This window comes from Euprymna scolopes, chromosome 7 (assembly GCF_053919585.1).
Source record: "Euprymna scolopes isolate OS-2025 chromosome 7, ASM5391958v1, whole genome shotgun sequence".
Lineage (NCBI taxonomy): Eukaryota > Metazoa > Mollusca > Cephalopoda > Sepiida > Sepiolidae > Euprymna > Euprymna scolopes.
Genome location: NC_136488.1, coordinates 17,682,893 through 17,707,872, shown reverse-complemented (window position 1 = coordinate 17,707,872; position 24,980 = coordinate 17,682,893). Strand labels below are relative to the sequence as shown.

The following is a 24,980-nucleotide window of genomic DNA, read 5'->3' as shown; positions in this document are numbered from 1 at the left end:
AATTAATAAATACTGAAAAATTATTAAGTAATTCTTTGAATTTTAAAACTTTTTCCAATCAGCATGTATTCATTTTTGGGTAAAAAGTGTGAAGTATATTGAGCTACTGTGATAGGGGACAACCTGGGTAGGGAGTTGGGCAACAATATTACAATGAAATTTCTGCATGTTGGTATTTTTGGGGAAACAGGAACTGGCTCTGTAGATGTTTTCATATTCTTGGAGTTGGTCTCTGTTTTATGGTTACGGTTTCATATGTGGGAAAAACAAAACGGTTGACAAAGGGGAGGCAACTCTAATAAAGATCGACAGGTGATTATCTGCCTTCCATTGCTGAAATTTTAAGGGTGTACAATTTTTGTTTTTTCTACAATTAGATGTTCCCAAATGCTATTAATTTCTAAGCTTGGTTTGCGTAGTAATTTTTTTTAGCATATGCTTTAGACTAATAAAATAATTTGCAATTGAGAATATTTGCTCATTTATTTAGTTATTTTTTTTATTATTGTTTATGTTTGAAATCCTAAATCTATGACATCACACAAAAGCTATAATTATTTTGTTAATGCAATGTTTTAAGCTCTATTTATAAGAAAGTCAGTTGGTACAACTTAAGACTGAAGATTTTGGTTTCCATTGTCGGTTTATTTGTTGGGAATTTATTTTTTGCAATTAATGCAATCTTCTCCATTTCTAAAAGTAAAGATCTCTGATATTTTGAAATGAAACAAATTCTGAAATATATTTATCACATTTAAAAAAAATTGTGATTGATGGACAGATGGATGATCAAACACTATTTATATACAATGAATTTCCATAAAACAAATATAAAATTCAATTTTCAATGAAGAATGTATTTAAACATTTAAATAATTATTTTTCAAGTATTTTTAAGATTTAAATAATTCACATTTTTTTTATTTTATAAAAGTAAATTTTGATTTGTTCAATCCGTTTGTCTTTTTATAACTGTAAGCAAAAAAATGTTTTTGTTAATAATGTCTCGCTAAGTTTTATTTGATCTCATATTACAGATGTACATTACTTTCATTTCAAAAATTGTAATAACTATATTTTAAAAGATTTTTTTTCCTAAAAAAACCTTTTAACCAGCATTATATCTCCACATGGACAATGCCTGGTAAATACCAATCCAAAATACATCGACTCGGAGCAGAATGAATAGTGTGCTCTCATAGGATGAAATGAGGTCCAGGCAGTATGTATCACGCATAATGATTGGCTCCTAAAAAATAATATTTGCTATGAGAAGGAACATTATAGTGCTAGTTGACTTTTTGTATCGTCATAAACTGCCAGACAAGCTCTGGAGTTATGGATATTCAGCAAACACATTTGATATTAATATGAACTTTTACAAACAATACAACAACTCAGTATTAGTACTGAAGCAATAGAAATTTGTACAAAAACGTTCTCATGTATATGTGATGGCAACCTTCTGCCTAATAAGAGAATGGCATTCTGCATCTGGTCTGGCGCACTGCAGCATCTGCTGTGGCTATAAAGTCAAAGCTGGAGTTCCCTCTCTGGATGCAGGCTTGAGTGGGTGTTAAGGAGACCTAGGTTTTCCCAGTTACTAGGGTCCTCCTCTTTGCATTGCAGACAAAGTCGGACAGCCCAACTTTCATGAAAAACACCCGTCTAGCCAAAACCATTATCAATAATTTCCCACACTCTTTATCTGTGCCTAAATCTAAATGCAGTTTCCATGAACAAAGTTTTTTTCTTAGAACTGCACGCCTGTGGAACTCTCTTCCAATTGCCTGCTTTCCAGCTGACTACAATCTGATTGTCTTCAAGTCCAATGTAAACAAGTTCTTGAACCGTTCCCCTAAGTAATCCAATTTACAAACTTCCCATTACTTATGTTTACTATGCTATAATCACATTGACTTATGTATACCCATTAACCCTTATCCTCGAGTGGCCTCCAGGCCTTGATAAATGGTGATTCCTGTGTAAAAAAAAAAAAAAAAAAAAAAAAAAAGAAAGGCAAGCCAATACAGTTGGAGCTAGTGCAGCTGCAGGAGTTGCCGGAAAGATGTTGCAGTTCTTCATCATTCAACTATGAGAACTCCAAACTGGATTTTTTGTCAGGGTTTACTTCCTTAGTCTTTGCCTTTATCAAGACATCCATAAAGCTCATGTATGCAGGATTTTGTTAATTATGTGTGTTTCGATTAGTCTATATACATCCTGAGGTGCATGGAGGCTATACCTACTTGTGAGTTCTATAAAAACCTAATACATAATTGTGAATGGATGAATACAGTATTATGCATAACTTGTTTTTGTTGCAGTAGACATCTCTTATATTGATAACATTTATTTTTATTTCTTTAGGAACTTCTGCTTCGTATCTCCATGCATGAAATTGCTGCTGTTTGCTACATCAAAGATGACAATGATAACATTCTATCAATAAAATATGGTGAGTAAAACTGAATTTGCATTTCATATCAAACAGTGATATTTGGATATCAAAGAAATGAACAAGAATAATGTGAAAAATTCTTTGTGTTCCATAATTGCAAATTGTTTCGATTATCGCATCATTCTGGATATGTGCCTAAAATCTTGATTGAAAAGACCCAAACATTTTTAAACAATTAAATGATTCTCATTTTTCTGTCTCGCTTAAGTTTTGTATTTATTTTGTATATTTTATATGAATGTAAATACCTTTCAAATTTCAGAGGCTGAGTTTTGTAAAAATTAGCATCTTGATTGCTACTCTAGCCTTGGAAATGTGTCTGAAAGTTTACTGAAGTTAATTTAAAACTACAATTGTCATTGCTTTTCGGGCTATCAGTTTTAAAACTAATTGCTCAAAAATTTACGCAAGTTAGATTAGTTAATTGACTAATACTCAAAATTCTCCACATAGATATATTTGATATTCAAAACCGTTTATATCAATCTACCATACTGCACATTAAAACAAATGTTGAAACTGAGTTTATCAAAGATAACATTAACTTATGCAATGCTTGACAATGAGGTTTATTAATTTTTGTATGGGAAAACATAACAGAAAATAAGAAATGAAGACTTCTTAATTTAGTTGTAAAATGACTAATTGTTGTAAACCAAGCTACTACTATTACTACTACTTAAAGTAGTGAGTTTTCTAAAGCCTATGTTTATCAAACGAGTTTAACCTTCTAAAAACATATTCTCCTAATCACAATAAATGAATGAGGTTGTCATTAGATAAACCCATTTACTGAAGCAAATAAGTATTGATCCAAAAGAGGAATGATATTTCACTATATTTTGATATGAACTTAAATGTCCACAGGTTTTTGTTCAGAGTTTCTTTCTTTTCAACTTATTTCGATGACTGTGTTGAAGACTACTCACACATTGTAATTTTTTATTATTGTTTTTTTTATTATTTGTATACTGCCATTAACAAACACAGAATTTGTCTTCTGCCAGATATTTTATAATTGTTTTTTATTATTATTTGTATACTGCTATCAATAAAAACAGAATTTTACTTCTGACAGGTGTTTTTTAATTATTGATTTTTTAAAATTATTTTTATACTGCCATTAATAGACACATACTTTGTCTTCTGGCAGGTATTTTATAAATTTTATTTTATTATTTTTATGTTGCCATTAATAAACATGTAATTTATCTTTGGACAGGTGTTCCTGACAAATGCAACTTGGCTGTTCTTTATGTCGACAATCGTGTAAGTCTCTTTTGTTCATTTTCAAATTTATTTTTCTACAAGTTATTGTTATTTTTGGAAGAATACGAAGGCTGTGAAGACAATTCTGGAAAAATATTAAAAAAGTTAAGATCATTCTAGAAGAATATGAAAAGAGTTAATACCTTTCTGTGATAATACTAAGACCTCTGAATGAATAAGAAAACGACTTTAATCATGTCAACATTTCTTTATTGATTTGTCATTAATGATTTTTAAACACAAGCTACTCTTTTACTCCTAAGTTATGAATTGGGGGGGGGGATTCATACTTTTTACTGGGTTATTATAGATATTGCAATGGTATTATAGATCTATTCAGTTTGTATGCTGACTCATGTAAAAACCTAACCCAAACTGATGTTTGTGGCATACAGCAAGTAACAAAGAGGACACAATTGCTGAATCTGCATGCATTTAAGAACAAGAGAGGGCACATACTATTAGAAAAGATGTAGCAGCCAGCACCTCTGCTACAAAATCATCCCACTGATGCTCAATATGCAGGAAATATTTCAGAGCTTGGATTTGATTGATGAGCCATCTCTGAACCCACAGAACTATTGCATAATCATCGTAAATGATGGGCAAACATCATCATGATTACAACTATTAGATTTAGATGTGTAAAAATAATATTAAGAACAATATTTTTAATATAGTTAGCTAACATATTTTCTAACTTTTGGTGTGTCTGCTACCGGAAATGGTGACAAAGCAAATCAGTTCCTCCACTTTTATTGTTCTTCAGTATTTCTATTGTGAAACGGTTTATTGAAATAAAATATAAGAAAACAGCATTATTGAAAGGTATACAATAAAAATTAACAAAAGTACACAGATAAAGATAACACAATTAGTTTTTATTTGCACTTTTAATGGCAATATTTTAAAAACTATATTTATATAACAAATACATGTTTATGAAAGCATAAAAATAAAATTATTGTAATTAAAAAATAAATGAAATCATTGAAATTAAAATAACAAAAATTCAAACATCATTAAAAATAATGTATCCAATAAACGTGTTTGAAGTTATGTCTGTGTCTTTCATTATAGTTTTGGTGGTGCACAGTTCTATAAGCTAAATAGTTCATTAATTAAAAAGAGTTTAAAATATGTTCTAAATAATAAAAAAAGAGGGCAAAAAGTGTTTAGAATAATTCTTTAAAAAAAAAATAATAATAATTTCAATAATTCTTAATTAAAATTTTTAATAATGTTTTCAATAATTCTTTAAAAAAAATAAAACTTAATTTCAATAATTCTTAATTAAATAAGGCCGCAAAAACTTTTCAATGATTATTAAATAAAAAAAGTGGTCGAGAAAACATATTAAAAAAAAAACAGAGTACATGCACAGGGGAGCTATAGGCGTGAGAGACAAAAAACAAAGGAACTGATTTGCCTTGTCACCGGTTCCGGTAGCAAACAATCCGGAAGTAAGGGAGTTTGTTAGCTGACTATTACCGGTTAGTTTAAGTAAATAGAAAATTCCATTAGAAGGTTAAAAGTTTCGAATTAGAACTATGTAGCAGGATATGACATCATGCAAGAATGTTACGTATTCGCTGTGTACAAAATACGTTCATCCAGTCTATATAGATGTTAGCGTCTACTTTTGTTGCTGGTACAAGATATATACACATGTATAGCGAAATAAAAATCACAACACAGTTGGTCTACAAAAAATATATTGCTTTTATTTCACATCAACAAATCAGATTTTGATTAAAAGTTATTACTGGTGTTTTGACATTTCTGAAAGGCATGTGAAGTGGGCATGTGGTTAGGCGGTTGTAGGGTGGTGAAGAAATGGTAACAAGTTTTGCTCTCTCTGACCGATGACTGGCTTTTTCTCTGTGATGATTTTATTTGTAAAAACATTCCTTTCCTATTGGAATATTTAATATTTCCTTTGTCTATTGTTTCAACCTTTGACTAATATCCTCTCAGATATTTCTGGATCAAATTATCATTCCCTTAGACAATGGTGGGAAGTCCTGCATTCTTCACATTGAATCCATTTGTGTGTGTGAATGATTTTTTTCTTCCTGAGGTTACCTGCCAATATCTAACGAGAACAAATGTATGACAAAAAAGTTATAGAGTTTCCAAGATGTAAGAATTGCATGATAGATGCATAATAAGTGTTGAATATTGGCTTAGATCGAATGATTTCAGAGGAAGATAAAATCTGGATAGTCTAGGGAAATGTGTTTAGAACAGGAAACTTTGTTGGTTTGGTCACATTGAAAGAATAGATAAGAGTCGTTGGGTTAAAAGATGGTAGCAGAGTCAGTTGGTAGGGGAAGGCTAAGTAAAACATGAAGGCGATGATAAAGATGAACCTGATAAAAAGAGGGACAAATAAAGACCTAGGCAGAGGTAAACTGCAAACATATCAACCTAAATCGACATTTTTAAAGTATGGCAGATAATATTTTCTGACCAGACATGAAATTTATAGGAGTTCATCTTCTGTGGACTGAACGGAGAGACTAACTGCTAATGCTCACTCAAGCAAATACAGGGATAAAAAGTAGTGTTATATACTTTTGCTTAATGTTCATATATTTAATTTCTCCTTAAAGAGAACCTAATATATATATTTATTTGAATTTTTTTAAATTTCAGATTCAAGCAGAAGAAATCTGTGCCCTTGTTGATCAGTGTTTTCAGCTGGTATACAGAGAAACCGCCATCCAATTTATAGACCGGAAACTGACGCATGCATTCACGACATCTGTGACGTCATCCAACACTCAGAGTGAGCCACAAGGTACAAAAGTTGTGAACGAATTTATTCAAACCAAAATTTTTTCTTCGCTTAAACTCACTTTCCTTAATGGCCATCAATGAATGATTATATTTGATCGTATTGAATAACACGAAACTTTGAATTTTTTAGATGACGGCTGATTGTTTGTATTACTTATTTTGATCGGACTATTGTTCTCATCTTGAGTGTTATTTGTGCAACAATTCAGTCGGATTGTCCTTTGACCATCGTCAAGCATCCAAGATTATAACCAACATGCCTGACGAAGGTCAAAGGCTACACTGATCGAAACGTGGCACAAATAACACTCAAGATGAAAACAATAGTCTGATCAAAACAATTAATATAAGACAAAGCTCCTTTCCTTTAACAATTACAAGAAATCTTTCCAGATGCCAATTGCCATGGCGTATAGCAACCTACCTGACAATTCAAAATTCAAACTCTTCGCCTAACATTCACAAGTAACATGAATGGGAATAAATTATCTACGAGATACTGCCAAGTCTGCAGCAAAGAAAGTACGCACCCACTACCAGACAAAAAACTTCTCACACCTACCATTCACCCATACATATTGTCGCCACATCTGAGCTGGTATACCACACACTGCATAAAAAACTTTATGATGTACATACCTGTTAGGGTAAAAAAAAAAAAGATCGACACCAAGATTTATGCAAATTCATCCAGTATTTTTGTTTTTATAAAATAAAATCAAATTTGATTTGTAAATGATTTCTAGTCATATTATTATGAATTTGTGTTTGAATTATGTCTCTTGGCTGCTGAAAATTGCTGATGAGACATTTTGTTGTTAAAATGTGTTTTTTTTTGTTTCAAAAATACTTGATAAATTTGCATAATTTTTGGTGTATTTTCTTTTTTCGAGCTTCATATAAGTCCATAAACTTTTTGTGTTTTTTTTTTGTTTTTTTTTACGAACTGTTTTTAATATTGAAGTCAAACTAAATAAAAACCCAACAGAGTTTTAGAAAATAAAAATCTTTATTTTCTTCGTCATTTTGAAGTGATGGTGTGTACTTTTGTAGTTTGTGTTTATTTCGCCAATCGAATATTAGATGGCGAGTAGGACAGAGAGAGGCTAAGAAAGTATCACTAGAGAAATAAAGTGGCTGGTGGGTTTCTTTTTTTTAAATTTTTTTTTATTGCGTTTTCACCTTAAACAAAGCACAGTGCCACTTTGATGTAGACACAATTTGCAGAGGTACTATATAGGGAGTTGAGCAGCAAGATATCTGTTTACGTTACACTTGAACTTCTGCATGACACTACAGTCAGGGAAGCAGGACCCGGAAGGGAATTCCAAAGTCTAGCAGTTCTAGGGAAGAAACTTTAAAGTAGAAGGCTTTCTGGCATCTGAGGATTTCTGTTGTATAGAGGTGGGATTTTGCTGCTTGTCAAGTTTGTCAAGGGTATTTACGTTGAGAAGGGACAAGAGCTTGTATTTCGTAGGAGCATCTACCATGAAAATACTTGCAAAACAGGCAGAGGGATGCAACATTTTATCGATGGGACAGAAGTTGAAGCTTAGCTGATAGTGCGGGACCTATTAGGTTGGCAACTCTATTTTGAACCTTATCTAAGAGGGAGAGACTAGTAGCCCAGTACTCCATACATGGGTGAATGGTGACCTTGTAGAGGTACAGGATACTCTCAGATGTAAGTAACTTTCTAGCATGGTAAGGAGAGCCCACTTTCTTTGCAGCAGCCTTGGCAATGTCCTTAATGTATCTGTTCCGATTCATGTTCCCTGATGAGTTTGAACGAAGTACTTTCAGGTAATGTCTCATTAGCCATAGCTATTGGTGGTTGAGAAGGTTTCTTGTAGTTATTAAAGGAAAGAAGCTTAGTTTTAGCAGCATTGAATGTGATCATCCATTTTTGTTCCCATTCAACTACAGACTAGAGGTCTTCCTCTAGGGTTTCTGCCATTGTCTTGGATACATGTTCGTTTGTTTTCTCCTCATGTCTATTATAGAGTGTAGTGTCGTCAGCAAATATACCCATCTCAGAGACAATTTTATCAGGGAGGTCGTTTATGAATATCAGTAATAATAAAGGTCCAAAGATCGACCCCTGAGATACACTCGTATTTATATCATATTGTTTAGACATGATTCTTTTCTTTATACTTGTCTTGGCTTGCACATAATTCATATCTTTGTGTGCCTGTGTCCAGTATGTGGACGACACAGATCCGTTCACATTTCTCTTCACTTAATCTGATAAAAAAGCAACCATGTTTCCCCGTACATTAAATTCCCTACTTCCTAATGTCATGCAGTGATCCATGTCGTTTCCTCTGAAAAAGTATAATCCGATGCATGGCTCATCTAATGAAAAACAGAAATATTTTGAATAACTGATAATTTTTCTAATTACAAATTAAAAAGTTAGTTGTTTCTTTTTCAGATAACAATACTCTTAATAATCAAGGTGATAATCCTTTGAAACTTTCATAGTAAGTATTCAACTCTTTTGCTTTAGTTACATATATATATATATATATATATATATACATATACATATATATACACATATATATATATATATACATATACATATATATACACATATATATATACATATACTTATATACATATATATATATATGCATATATATATATACTTATATATATACATATATATATATACACATATATATATACCTATATATATATATACATACATATATATATATATATATACATACATACTTATATATATATATATACATATATATATATATATAACTACTTCATTTAATCATATAAAATTAATATACAAAAGTACAATTTATGCGTAAATTTTAAGTATTTACTTCAAAAGTGCTCAACATGTAGGTAGAGCTAGTTAGTAATTTCTAAAATATATATGGCGATTAAGCTACACTGAATATTCCTAGAGTGGATGAAATGCGGCATATTCAGTGTAGCTTAATCGCCATATATATTTTATAAATTACTACATATATATATATAAATATATACAAATATATATATATATAAATATATATATATATATTTTTTTTTTACACAGTGGTCACCACTTATCAAGGCCCGGAAGTCACTCAGGGATAAGGGTTATTGCAAGTACATTACGTTAGTGTGGAGATTTGATGAAGTGTTTACTTAAGGGGGCGGTTCATTAGGAATTTGTTAACATTGGACTTGAACACATCCAAGTTGTAGTACGGTGGGAAGCAGGCAGACGGAATAGAGTTCCATAGGCGTGCAGTTCTAAGAAAGAAGCTTTGTTCATGGAATCCACGTTTTGATTTAGGCACAGATAAAGAGTGGGGGAAATTTTTCACAGTGGACTCAGCTAGACGGGTGTTTTTTGTGAAAGATTGGCGAGGGGGGACCAAAGATTGGAGTTCAGACGAGCACCTGCCATGGAAATAATGATAAAACAAAGATAGGCTCGCAACGTCTCTTCTGTGGGAGAGAGGTTACAGGGTAGAGAAAAGGGCATCCCCACTAAGCCACGAAGTCTATTTTGTACTCTGCAACGCAGGATAGGCTATTTTTAGCAGCTCCTGCCCAGATATGGCAGCAGTATTCCATCCTTGGACGTACTTGGCTTTTATATAGATAGAGAATTGCATCAGCAGTGAGATATCTTCTGGAGCCGTAGAAGGATCCCACCATTTTTCCAGCGACCTTGGCAACAGACTTGATGTACGTGTTCCATTTCAGATCAGGAGTAAAGGGCAAACCCAGAAGCTTGTCAAAACATGGGCCTCTCCCAGACGAGAGCCATCCATCCCAATTGATGCCAGATGGGGATCAGAGCGTTGATGATGTAAGGATAGGAGTTTGGTTTTAGATGCATTAAAGGTAACTAGCCACGTCTTCCCCCACTGAACCACGCGCTCGAGATCAGAGGAGAGAGAATCAGAGAGAACTTTGTCATTTATAGCCATGTGACGTGTTGCCGTAGATGGTCGTGTCATCAGCATAGATGTCAACGAATGATTTAAGTATGTGTTTAGGGAGGTCATTGATGTAGATCAGGAAGAGAGTTGGGCCCAGGTTGGACCCCTGAGGGACTCAAGCATTAATACTCCAGGCCTCTGATTTTTGTCCATCGACCACTACTCTTATGAGCCTATCAGAGAGAAATGATTTAATGATTGAGAAAACATTTCCAGTTATACCGTAGCTGGAAATCTTGTGAAGTAGACCCTTATGCCATACCTTGTCGAAGGCCTTTGATATGTCAAGAGCAATTGCCCTAGAAAGGAAGCCTTTGGCAAGAGATTCACTAATCCTGTGAGATATAACCATCAGCACATCTGCTGTAGATCTTGCAGAGCGGAAACCATATTGTGTGTCACTAAGAAGGTTATTTCTGCTGAGGTGGTTGACTATTTCTCTATTTAATATGGATTCCAGCAACTTACTCATAACACACAGGAGACTTATTGGTCTGTACTGAGAGGGAGATGACTTATCACCTGAATTCTTAAATACAGAGCAAACTGATGAGGTTTTCCAGGGAGTCGGAAAGCACTTCTCCTTAAGTCAACACTTAAACAGTTTCGTAAGTATGGGAGCAAGTTTTGGTTGAAGCTTTTTTTACACTATAATTGGGATAATATATAAATATATATATAAATATATAAATAAATATATATATATATATATATATATATATATAGAGAGAGAGAGAAAACTAACATAAACCAACCCCTTACACAAAATTTTTAATAAAAATACCCTAAAGTTATCCTACAGCTGCTGCGAAAATTCCATCCGATTCCAAGAAATAGATTTTTCACATTATATTTTTAATTTAGGGAAATTATAGATTTCGTTTTCCTTATTCAATATCTTTTTTTTTCCAGCATCACAACATCTGACCCAAACTTAACAAAGAACAGTTCCTCCTCATGCACTTGCACTTCACCCAAACGATCCAATCGTGCCATTAGTATAACTGCTGATAGTGAGATCGGCCTTGCAGGATGTTTTGAAGTCTTGCAAGACTACCTAAAAAAGGTTTGTTGTCCTGTTGGTTTTTTTTATGTGTTGTTGGCTAAGGTAGAGGAGGTGTTAAACATAGTCCAAATCACAAAATGAAGGGAGGAATATAATATTACAGCTGATAAGATATTGTTTAACAAATTATAACTTAATGAAAAAAATTATGTATTTTAGTTGGTTGTAATGTTGTTCACAAAATTTTAAATCTAGAATGTCTATTTTACCAGTGGTTAAATCTAGACCATTTATAACAAAAACTGTTAAATCTAGAACATTTATTACCCAAACTGTTAAATCTAGAACTGTTATGTAATAAGATCTGTTTAATCCATAATATTTATCTAACCGGACCTGTTAAATAAATTTATAACTTGAACTGTTCACTCTAGAATGCTTTCATATTTACCAGACATTTAAATGCAGAACATGCATAGAGAGATTTATAAAGTTATTATTATTCATATTAGTATATCGCTAAAAGTTTTGAACACATAACTCTTGATTACATTTGATTTATTTATCGTTTGTTTATTTTTAGCTTCCCAAATGTCTGACTGTTAAAGAACTTCGTCAGTTTGCCATGCTTTTAAAAGCATGGCATAATGAACCAGGCACAACGACGAGTGAATTCTGTGAGAAGGTTTTTAAGTTGTATGGACAGGAGAGAAAACATATGTTGGCAGGTCAGTCTCGTTATGTTATCTTCAGTTTTTCCATTAAATACTTCGATTTGATCAGGAAGAATCAAATGTAGGATTTAATACTTGAAAAAATGTCAGCAGTTGAAAGGTACAAGTTTAGCATGGCACCATATCTCATGTCGCTCAAGCACTATGCTTTTTTCAAATATTAACTAAAGCATGTATTTTACAATAAATTTAGTGTTGGAATAACATGTCTTCCATTAAAAAATCCAATATAGTTTATGCTTTGGGATTCTTGAAATAAGGATTAGTAAATTGTATTATTTGGACTAGCATTCTCATTTTGATTGCATCTGGAGAATATTTATTATATTGGTTGCAACATTGTGAAAATAATACTAAAGATAAGAATAGTTGTTTGAATAAATATATATATTTATTTTTCTCTTTTAAATATCCGCTAAAAGTAAGTTACTTCTTTCCCAAGAACGAATATCTCACACCCCTGCAACCCAATTGAATTCACTAGTGAACCATTATTTTATTTATCTTCTTTCTGGCAGATTAGACAGAAGCAAGTTTGGGTTTGATGAAAGGTTTTTCTGGAACAAACTGAACTGGATTTGAACATGGCACACCCAGGTTTTCAATTTGTCATTAACCACTTAGCCATCGTTGAGGCCAAGAAATCAGTTAACTATTATGTGTTTACCTCTTCAGGAGAGTCAATGCTAATTTGCATTGACCTCGTTACAGTCCAATCTAAACTGATTTCTTTTTTCTGGACTGAACTTCTAACACTTAGGATAAAACTATCATATGTGGCACATTTATCATTAATATCCTTTGTGGTCATTCATTGGTAGCTATTTATTTCTACTTTCGTGCTGAGAAATGTGACATAATGGTCAGAAAGCTGGATCGAAAAGTCATAGAGCTCCGCAGGAGGGGCACTTTTGTTAGGAGTGCCTAAGGCGATTAGCAATGAACTAAATCCTTCTCAAAGAGTAAACACAAAGCCCGGTAGGGTGAACTTCCTGGAACTGCACAAGACTATATTATTCCACAATCAACAAGGATAAGGTCATTACAAGAATGGTCTTGACTGCTGATTTTGGTGTCGAGGTAAAAACCCTTGTTAGCGATTTCCTGTTAAAAAAATTATTTTTTTTGTTTTTTTTTACTCATAAAATTTAATTATTTAAAAAGAAAAGCCTTCGACATGTGCCAACTTGCTGCCACGCTACTTCATAGAATTCTATACTTGGCTTTTTGGCCAAGATCAAAGTGTAGTATCTCTTCTTCAGATGCGGCACTTCCATTTCTCGTTCTCTTTCAGTGGAGGAGAAATCCTTCACGACTGAGACAATTTTTATTTTTGTACCTTTTCTCCACGTTAAAAAACGACCCTGGTGTCTAACTCTGTCCCATGGGGAGGCATTGTAAATAGGTACAAGTATGTGTGGGATGGCTATTAGAAATTGACTTCCAGACTAATCTATCTCTGGTCAGGTTTTTATATATCCCTCTTTCTCTTATTCTATCCTTATTATTTCTCCCCATGTTATTATATTTTGAAAGTATATCATTGTGAAATAATATTTAAAATGATTTTTTTTTCATAGCTTTTTCCATTGTTTGAAAATTGTCATTTCATTATCGCAAACCAAATATATTGTTTATTTACGAAAAGTGACAGGGGAGGTAATCCAAGAATAAAAACCTAATTATTTTTAGGAGTTACTTCCCTTATAATTAAGATTTGACAAAATATATTGGTTTATCGATTTATTTTTCTATTGTTTTTGTTACACATATGTAATTTTCTTTCTTATATTTATTCTAACAAACATTTTGCTTTGTTTTTCTTTTATTTTAAATATGAATTCTAGGAATGGGACCTTTCATTCCGGCTGAAGAATATCATGTTTTTGAAGAATTTTTGGCCAAGAATTCTGTTTCATTACCAGCTAACGGACACGGCACCATTTCCAGTTACAGGAGCTATACACCTCAACGCAGGTCAGTGACTTATTGTGTATTAGTGTGTGTGGGAGGGAGGAGGAGTGCAGTTGTCATGACACCATCTTCTTTAGTGAAAGAGGTTAGTGTAGCATCATAATACCATCCTCCTGAGGATTGCTTTTATTTTTGTTTGCAAGAAGGTAGTGTGCCTGTTCTGTTGTCATGATTGTGTACTCCCAAGCATTAACTCCTCCTTTTTGGGGAAGTAGGTAAATGAGAAAAGCGTAGTATATCTTTTTTCATTATATCAGGTTGACAAGAAAGTTCTTGCGATTTTTAACTTTTAAATTCAGATGAATATATCTTGGCTGAAACAAAAATTTATTGATTGAAATAAGCACCATCAGAATTAACACACTTTTTCCAACGCAAAACAAGTGTATTTATGCCAGTAGCATAAACATCTTACGTTCTGGTCATGATGAAATCGCTTCAGGTGTTTTTGATATTGCTTAGATTTTTTAAGCATTTTTCATGCAGAAAATACTTTTAAAAAGTTGTAGTCAGTAGGTGAGAGGTTTGGAGAGTATGACGGATGAGGCAGTTTTATAACCCAATTTGTTCAACTTCTGCAGGGTCGGTTTAGCAACATGCGATCGGGCATTGTCATGGAGGTGAATTGGGTCTTTTCTGTTGACTAATGCTGGGTGTTGTTGTCAAAGTTTCTAATGCATTTCATTCATTTGTTGACAGTACTGTCACTACACGAGGGAGAGAGAGTACCAAAAAAAAAATATATATATATATATATAATTTGTTTTCACAAGTGACAGCACGGTCCTTAGCCAATTCCTCTACGCAATTCCGAACACCACCGCCGAATCGAGACTTCACACTGCAAACAGTATCGTTTAATCGACACACATTCCCAAGCAGCGCCGAACAATCTCGTCGAATCGACACGCCATGATATGAAATGCAATAACGTGAGACACATTATCAAAGCACTATATTTCAACGCTCCATCACCTATCAGCTTGATTTTTTTATTTTATTGTTGGGCGAAACTAACTCGTCACTTTGGGATGAGATGGGTGTAGTTCATTGTTAGACTTGATTTGTAAACGAAAGGTCCTGGGTTCACTTTTCACTGCAGGTAGGCCCGACTCATATGCTTGTGCGCTTCTGCGTATACTCAGCACAAGTACTTCTTTGCCGTAATGGTTTCGCCTGCATTCCAAAAGCTGTAATGGATGAGATCGGTCGAAACCACCAAACAGTCAACATGACCTTCTTTTGGTGCAACTCTGGCTTCAGGAAGTGTCGTGGAGCTTCGTTGGTGTCTAACCACTGAGCTGAGCATTGCCGGTTCTACTAAAGAACCTACTTTTTATCGCAAGTCACAAACCAGTTGAGAAGTGGGTCATTTTTGTTGTGTAAGGGAAGATTACACTTCATAACAGCGTTTCTTTTGGTTGTCATTCAATTCGTGAGGCACCAATTTATCAAGTTTTTTTGCCTTTCCAATCTCTCTCAAGTGGTTGGAAATCCCTGTATACGTTATGCCTAATTCAGAAGCAAGTTTTTGAACAGTGGTGTGTGGATTGGCTTCAACCAAAGCTCTTAATTGATTATTGTTAACATCCGATAGCCAACCACTACACTCATCATCTTCAAGACTCTTGTCGTCACCACAAAATTAAACTATCATTGTGCTGTGTGTTCAATAATGGTTCCTGAGCCAAACACTTTGTTGATATCATGAGCTGTTTCAGCAGCTTTTCAACCTGATTATAATTGAAATAAGAAAATAGTGTTCATTTTCTATTTTTCCATCTTGTACTCCATATTCTGAAAAGAAGACATAATTGTTGTAAAACGATTATAATTTAAACGATTAGATAGAGCAAAAATGCTCCTTAAAATGATATATAAAGTAAAGGTAATATAACGAAAACTTATTCGCAAATACATCATTTGAAATCAAAATAAAAAATTCCGCAAGAGAACCTTCTTGTCAACCTAATATATGCTAACACAGATATGGATGCTTGATATCTACAAGGAAAATATTTAAACTGTATGCCTCTCAATTTTTTTTCAATATAAGAATTTTTGCATTAAGCTTTCAATTTCTTGTGTATATGCTCTGGTGTTGAAGCTAACAAATTTTATGGAAAAATGCCCAATATTGAGCATATAGTTTGTTTAATTTAGCATATATTGTCAGAATGGAAAAATTTGTTGTAGCATTTGAACATTACGGTTAAGATTCCAGGCTCGCTAACTACACATTCTTTCAAAACCAACAAAATTCCCATACTGTTGAGGTCTCTAGATGCCAGAAAGCTTTCTACTCTAATAGTTTCTTCCCTGGGATTGCTAGATTTTGGAATTCCCTTCCTGTTTCCTGCTTTTCTGAATGTACTGACCTGCATAAATTTAAATGTAATGTGAACTGACAATTTTCTGCTCAACTTCACATGGTCCTCTGTTAGAGATAATCACAAATAGTAGTTCGTTATGCGCAAGTGCCAATATGCCAGGTTTAGGATGAAAAAGAGTAAAAAGGAAAAAGTATTTTTTTAGTTTTTGTACCATATTGATTGCAATACTGCATAACAAAGTGTAGATATCATACCAAAATAAATTCATAATATCTAGATAAAAAAAATACATAAAGATGTAACATAATTCATACATTTCATCTTGCTTTTTTTTCTTTCTTTTTTGTAGCAACTCTGTGAGTGACATTGGTGTCACTACGCACTCCATGAATGGAGCTGACTCAGATGAATTTGACCGAATGATTGATTGCTTTTCAAATCAAATTGATTTAATGGAGAATAGCGTTGAAGTTGACAGTTTTATGTCTTAATTGGCACCATTTCTTGGAAAATGGTAAACATTATGAACATTTGATTACAGGCTTTTCTTTTTATGTTTGGAATTTTAATGATATAACAACATTCAAAATAAAATCTTTTTTTTTATTTTCAATAATTTACTAGCTGTCCCTCCCTGGTGCTGCCCGGGAGTTTTTTTTTACTTTACTTTTTTGTTTTGCTTTTTTTTCTTTTTTTTTTTCTTCTAATTTTTTTTACTATGCTTTAATTATCTTGGTATCATCTGGTTACTAATTTATTAATCAAACCAAATTGTTATAAAACTGTAACTAATTTAGTTAAGACAATGTTGTTTTAATTTCTATTTATAAAATTGTTGGTTGTAAATATAAATTCCCAAACTGTCAATCTTTTATTTAAATTTTAAAGGTTTCAAAATTTCTTTCAAATTTCGAAGGTCATAAACTAATTCATTCTTTTTTTCAATTATTTACAAAACTATTAAAATGCTTGATATGTTTATGAAGAAATGGAAATGCATTTTGGTGGATTTAATTTTGTAATTTAATTATTCTTAAAATTAAACTTTCAAAAATGATTATTGTAGTATTTTATACTATTATATTTTTTATATAATTGATTTGATTAAATAGTAAATAAAAAAGATACTTAATGTGGATATCACATGGTCACAAGAAAAAACATACAGACATTTAGTTATCTTATAATTTTCTTACTATAAACATAATTTTGCTTTTTCTTCCATTTTGCTCTAACATTATCTATTATGTAAAAGGGCAGTTGTTTGTGTGTATATTCAGCTAAAACTTAAAAATATACAACAAACTCCTACAAAGTTACTATTTTTTTAAGTGGCATAACCCCAGAAAAATCTATATATCTATAAAATTGAAAATGTGTGTGTGTTTGTCTGTATACATTTCCCTACCAAATAATTCTGTCAATTTTCGGTCTAGAGATTTGAGATTTGATTTGCCATAAAGAGTATTGAGATTTGGTAAAATCTTTTTAATCAGTTTTTAGCCACAAATTTGGCTGTCAAGGGGTCAAAATTCAACGATTTGACCTTTGAAAACTCTACCAAACTCCTCCACAAATTTTGTGTCTAAACACTTGAAATTTTAAATGTAGGTTACTTGGAAATGGATCAAACGTTTTAATTTGATTTGATCCCCAAAAAATAAATGTTAAGGGTCCAAATTGGGGTCAAAGTTTAAAAAAAATTTGACTTCTGCGGTTTCTACCAAATTACTCAGCCAATTTCTGGTCTAAACATTTGAAATTTTACATAAAAAAGGTATTCAGAGATAGGGCAAGCTTTTTAATCAGTTTAGGTCAAAGATTTGAATTGCCAAGGGGTCAAAGTTCAAAAGATTTGACCTGTGCAGTGTCTAGAAAACTACTCAGCCAATTTTGGATCTAAACATTTGAAATTTATACATAATGGGTATTCAGACATGTGGCAAGCATTTTAATCAGTTTTTGAGTGAAATTTTGGCTGCCAAATGGTTAAAGTTGAAAGAGTTGACCTTTACAGATTTTACTAAATTCTTCTGCCAATTTTGGGTCTAAAGACTTTAAATTTTAGATATTGGTAACTTGGACATGAGTAAAACTTTTAATATATATATACATATGCACATAAAGTTATGAACAGTACATAGGGTTCGAGCAAAGCCAGGCTGAACTGCTAGTAATATATAAAATTTAGAAAAATAAAATTCATTGTTTGGGGTTCAAATGTCCATTTGTATTATTGAATGTTATCAAGAATTAAACACGATTTTTAATGTTATCATGTATTCATACGCCACAAGAAATGAGTCAACAATTTTATTTAACTTGAAAGATAACACCAGATCAAATTCATTTCTTAACTATTGGCATTTCTTTAAAAACAAAGGATGGGAAAGAAATTTTTGTAATGCTCTAGAGGCATCTTTAATTTTATTTGGCACTTTTAGCAGTGTTTGGATGATCTTTTTAAATTTTATTTTTCACCATTCATAAAAAAAAGAGTAATTTCTCTTAAAACCTAACACTATTTAAAATCTTTTATTTAATTTGTTAAGGTCATGGGCAATGCTAGGAAACCCTGCTAGTTTCACAATAAAGGATGAGTTGTGTTTCAGGTACTCTTTTGCTTTTAATTTTTTTTTTTTTTTACTGCTGTGTCACTACTTATCAAGGCCATGATCCACTCAAGGATGAGATTTAATGGGATGGAACATTGTCAGCCAAATGAATTAAGATTACTTCTGCAATGGTTCATGACAAGTGCATGTTGATATTGGATTTTAAGATAATCAAGTTATAATCAGTAGGAAATTAATCCCGTGATAATGTGTTCTAGATGAGAAACTCTCTCCATGAAAATTCTGCCTAACGCAAAAATAGTTCAGTCATTCTACTGCTCCAGAAGGTATCTCATTCCCAATGAAATCCTCTACCTGTATAAGATGGAGTACTGTTGCTGGGGAGGAGTTGCTCAGAGCACCTTTTCCTGCTTGGACAAAGTACAAAACCGACTTTGAAATCTGGTCCTTTTCTCATCCCTGCAACTTCTTCCTTAAAGAAAACTCATTGCAAGTCTCTGCTCGATCACTATTTTAATGGCAAGTGCTCAACTGAGTTTCACTCTAGTTCCCCCTTGTAAGATATTCACAGCAAACACTCGACTAGCTACAATTACTGTCAGCAATTTCCATTACTTTCTATCTTTTATAGCTAAAACGAAAATTCCATTAGCAGAGCTTTTTTTCTAGAACTGCTCATCTGTAGAACACAATCTCACGGAATTGCTGGCCAACTGACTATAACATGTTTATTTTCAAGTTCAACGTAAACAAGTTCTTGATGAGTCATCCTCTAAAATAAATGAACCTATCCTATTTCCACTATCACCAATCATCACGGTACACATTAACCCTTATACTTGAGTGGCTTCTGGGCTTTGAGAAGTGGTGATTACATGGTAAAAATAAATTGCAAAGCGCATGGAGGGAATAAAGGAAGACGAATTCTGCCAGATTAAAATAATTGTAGGATTTTTCGTCATCCCAATTTTGCTTAAGTGCTCATAAAAACTTATTTTTTTCTACCCCCCCCCCCCAGTACTCTTGACTCAGTAAGGGTGTAGCACATGTGGTATGGTGCAGTTGTATCTTAGTTTTCCTTGAAAGATAATAGTTATGTAATGAACTCCTATTCATTTTTCTTGCTATTTCAATTTATGGAAACATTTTGTGTTCATCAATATTAATAAATAACACAAACTATCCTGTGGGAATTTTTAAATAAATGTGATTATTTTTTAATTTTTCCTTAATTTTATCATTTATTTTATTGTATTATTTTATATTAATATCAACAAGCTACAAGTGATTCAAACCGTTCAACATGCAATGTAGATATATTCTGAACCAACAGGATAACTATATTTTACAAAATAATAACATTATTAATCTTTTTTTGTATTAGTTGTATAAACACCCCACGAGACTAACTATGCTTGGAAGACTTAAGTGACTAACACAGGATTAAAGGATCCTTAAAAGAAGTTTAAAATCTGGATGACTTGAAGAAAAATCTGAAGGATGGGCAGAAGCACACAGTCCTCCCAAACCTATGAACGTATTTAAAAAATTTGTACTATAGTTACTTATGAGTTTTATTTAATAAAATTAAAAACGATTTCTTTTTGTTGCTTTTTTAAATCGTTATGAAAACCAAATTCTTAGAATTTAAGTAGGAACAGGCACATCCTTGAATGCATTATTTCGTAAGGTTAAAATGAAAACGTTGGGAAACCAAGTAAGTGTCTTTTATTATTAAACTAGACTGGGTGCCTGGCGTTGCCCGGGTGTTTGTAGGTGTGTGTTGAGCAAGAAAAAAAAAGTTGTAGTAGGCAGGCAGGTTCAAACCCGCGTGATGCAAAGGCAGAAAAGAAAGTGGATGTGTGTGTAAGGGTGTTGGTTGAGCAAAAAAGAAAGGAAAATTGCGAGTGCAAAAAAAAAGTGGTAGTAGGCAGGCAGGCTCGAACCTGTACTATGAAGGAGGAAAAAAAAGTGAAAAATAAAAACGCGATGCATTAGCTGTTCTGCCCATCACCAAACCAGAAGTGACGTAGGTTTAAATTAAGGCTAGACAATCTAAAAAAGGCAATGACGTTCGAAAATATCGGTGAAAAAAGCGACCCTCTCCTTGTAGAAAAGTGCCCAGTTAAGGATGAAGGAATTAATGTTTTTTGCCAATTTTTCGATATTTGTCGTCCGAAGGGTCGAGCTTCAAGTGAAAATCGGTCACCTCTGTTGAAAGCTTTTGCCAGACATACAAACATGCATACATTCATACATACATCTAAAAAGACAGGTGAGATTTATATTATAGATGAAAAATGAAAGTCATTTTTATTTAATTTTGTCTGAGACTTTTGGTGAAATTCACCTTAATCATAGAAAACTTTGTAATATGTTTTAATTTCTCTCATTTTGGTGTTAAGTTCAGGAGTGATTGCTCTTGAAGAGAAAGTTGAATAAGAATGAAAAGCATTTCTATTGGTGAATTTTAATAAAAATTAAATGGTCGATCATTATTGGGTTCAAGTTTGGAAGTGACTTTATCAGGAGGAAAGTGTTCATGGATAAAGCATATATATATATATATATATATATATATATATATATATATAGTGCGCATATAAAAATGAACATTTTATGGTAACTACATTGTGATTATTGCCTCATGTACACATTAGTGTGCAAAACTGCTAATTAGTCCAAATTTCTATTATTATATGTGTGTGGGTTCATTCGCTATGGACCCAGAAACGACTGGGCCAAATCTTTTAAAATTCCACACTAAGGTACCTAATGTATATGGAAGTGTTCTTACATACATTTTGCATCAGAATGCATCCAATAAGTACCGAAAATTGATGATAAAAAAAAAAACGGTTAAAGAAGGAATGCCGATTTTAACTGAAGTTAACACTTTTATACAGCCTAATATTACAAGTGCATTTCAGAAGTTTTATTTCTGCACCAGCCTATAAAGTCAACTATAGATTCTTTTATAAGATAGATATATGGTTCAAAATATATGTTTCTTTTTAGAGCACAAATGAGTCATAATACTTGCTTTAAACTTTAAGTGAAGATATTATTTACAGTTAATTTTATAAGATCAACAGTAGATTCTCTACAGTGCAATGTAGACTACAATGTATTGTGGACTAAGTCAATGCAGGGAGACATGTGAAGCTCCATCCTGGTACACTGCAGGTGGGGGATGGGAGCAGGAAATCAATTGATGAAAAAATAGGTGATTTCACCGATTTCAATGACAATAAGAGTATGAGAGGGTGAAACATTTGTTGATCCTCATTCAATCCTAAACAACATCGGCTCTCCCTGCTAGTTTATATATATATATATATATATATATATATATATATATATATATAATATATATTTATATATATATATGTATATGAAATAAAAGATTAGGAGTAAAGTTTACATTTATATCATCAGATCAATATGCTGATTTGATGATATAAAAAAGTTATTTTGTAACTTTTATTTCTTACCTTTTATTTCATATATTTAATTGCTCCTCTTAACAGTGTTGAGCTTTCTCTATCTTGATAAGTTTGCTTTGTTAAACATATATTCTTTGGTAACTTCATTATATATTTTTTCTTACTTTTAGTCGATCCTGTTTCTTTTTACATTATAGTCGATCTTTTTTTATAAGGTTTAAAAAAAAAAATGTCCCACTTCGCTTTTAAAATAAATAAATAAATATATATATATATATATATATATATATATATATATATATATATATATAACTAGCAAAAGTACCCATCGTTGACTGGGTTCAAAAACAGCCTACAGAAAATGGACTCTGATTTATGAAAGTATGATAGGTTATGAAAAGAAAGGGTTGTAAAGAGATAGCTTCAAATTTGGGGGTATCAAAACCAAAGCAAAATATGATGAAAATAAAAATAAAATAGATAAACCCTATAATTTATTATACCATACCTGTTCACACTGAAACACTTATCACAATATTCTGTGGATCTATATTAAAAAAACTTGTTAAACTTTGGGACATATTTCCATTCTATGGAGGTCAGGCGCAAACGAACACCCAATAATTTTATTACATCATATTTCTTCAAACTGAAACATAATTATCAAAGTATACTTACGCAGATAGATATGAAAAGTCTTTATTAAAGTTTGTGCCTATTTCCATTCTATGGAAGCCAGGTGTGAACACAGATCCCACAATTTTATTATACCATCCCTATTTAAGTTAAAACATACTTATCAAAGTATTATTATGTACATCTATATCAAAAACACTTGTAAACGTTTTTTTTTTTTATTTCCATACTTTGTGGACCAGGCGCGAATGCAGACCCCACAATTTTAATGAATCATTATTATACCAGATCAAACATATCCATTCTTGTGTCTCAATACATCTTTTATCATTATATGTGACCAGTTTTCTATAATAGTCAACCATATAGGAGCCTATTCATGACCAGACACACACGCAGACGTTCAGCTTTATATTATACTAGCAGAAGTACCCGTCGTTGACTGGGTTCAAAAATAGCCTACAGAAAATGGACTGTGATTGATGAAAGTATGATAGGTTATGAAAAGGAGGGTTTTTTAAAGAGATATGTTTTGATACTCAAAAATTTTACCCTAAGCAAAATATGATGAAAGTAAAGATAATTTTCGTGAAAATATATTTTTTTATATCAACTTTGTTTCCATTTGTAGCCAAGAGTGACCAACAAAATGATGTTTCCTTACAAAGAGAAAATGTTATATATATAATAATATAAATATACAAGAAATAAATGTTACCATAGTTAATAAAAGTTACTTTTATGGTAGAAAAGTTCATTGGTTAGTATTTTAATGTAATTTAATTCACGAACCGGTTTAAAAAAAAATCAAAATGGCAGCGACTGGAGAGCCCCGTTTTCAATTTGAAGGAAGGGCACCTGAGCATTCTGTGTTAACAATTTAAGAGAGTTCCGTCAATGTAAGGAACATTTATAAACATTTTAATGTTTTCCGTTATTTTGTGCTTCAGGAATATTCGATTATGGCATGTGTAGTTTATATAAAAATTAATTTAAGTAGTTATCGCCTCAAATTTCGTTTTAATTTCGGTTCACTGAAATTATTTCAAGTAAAGAGCATTAAAAACTATTTCAAAACAAAAAAAAACATGAACTGAGCTTTTATTGACTATGGTAATATTTATTTCTTGTATATTTATTTTTTCGGGTAGTCGTTTGTTGGCTTTTCTGCTAAACACTCTTACTAAATAATATCGACGAAATATCGAAAAACAAAGAAACAAAAACAGTTTTGAAAAATAATGAAGCTTTACTTACTTTAGTAAAATAATCCGAAACAGCAAAATGGGATATTAAAAAAGTAAACACGTAATTACTTTAGTTTTTTAAAGCAAAGAATCGATATAAATGTGAATAAGAAAAAAATAGTGCCCTTTTCAAGCAGAACAGCTTCGTTTCAGTTTTACAGTATTGAACGGTGTAGTATTGTGCCATTGGATTCAGGGCTGTACTATTGTAATGTAAAGAAAACGCAGAAAGGGTTGTAATCAACTGAATTCCTTCTAGTACACTGACAAAAAAAAGCTTAAGCAGATATATAAATAAAAATAAAAAGGTTATGCAAATGTTTTTAAAAAGGCACGTAATCACGTGAGCAGGATTTTTTCCTTCTTTTGACACGATAACAAGTAACGTTTTTATTTTTTATTATTTATCTATTTTCGAAAGAGTGCCATGTGCAAGTGGAGAAGGAAAAAAACAGAGTTATGCAAAATTTGTGTCGAGAATTGTCTAAAATTCTGACTTTTTTTTTAGGCTTTCACTTTAATAAGAACGTGAAT

The 24,980-nt window shown here is 32.3% G+C and overlaps 1 protein-coding gene across 1 annotated transcript in view; it reads left to right on the top strand.

The window, feature by feature from the left end:
- The window catches only part of LOC145279616 (cerebral cavernous malformations protein 2 homolog), a 32,824-nt gene extending 15,617 nt beyond the window's left edge, over window positions 1-17,207 (top strand). Inside the window, exons 5-12 of the mRNA XM_080130818.1 lie at window positions 2,371-2,458; window positions 3,684-3,730; window positions 6,389-6,533; window positions 8,970-9,018; window positions 11,407-11,560; window positions 12,084-12,228; window positions 14,082-14,211; window positions 16,891-17,207. Of these exons, the coding sequence (XP_079986944.1) occupies window positions 2,371-2,458; window positions 3,684-3,730; window positions 6,389-6,533; window positions 8,970-9,018; window positions 11,407-11,560; window positions 12,084-12,228; window positions 14,082-14,211; window positions 16,891-17,032 (900 nt within the window). The 3' untranslated portion in view covers window positions 17,033-17,207. The remainder of the gene's footprint in view (window positions 1-2,370; window positions 2,459-3,683; window positions 3,731-6,388; window positions 6,534-8,969; window positions 9,019-11,406; window positions 11,561-12,083; window positions 12,229-14,081; window positions 14,212-16,890) is intronic.
- The last annotated feature ends 7,773 nt before the right edge of the window (window positions 17,208-24,980 follow it).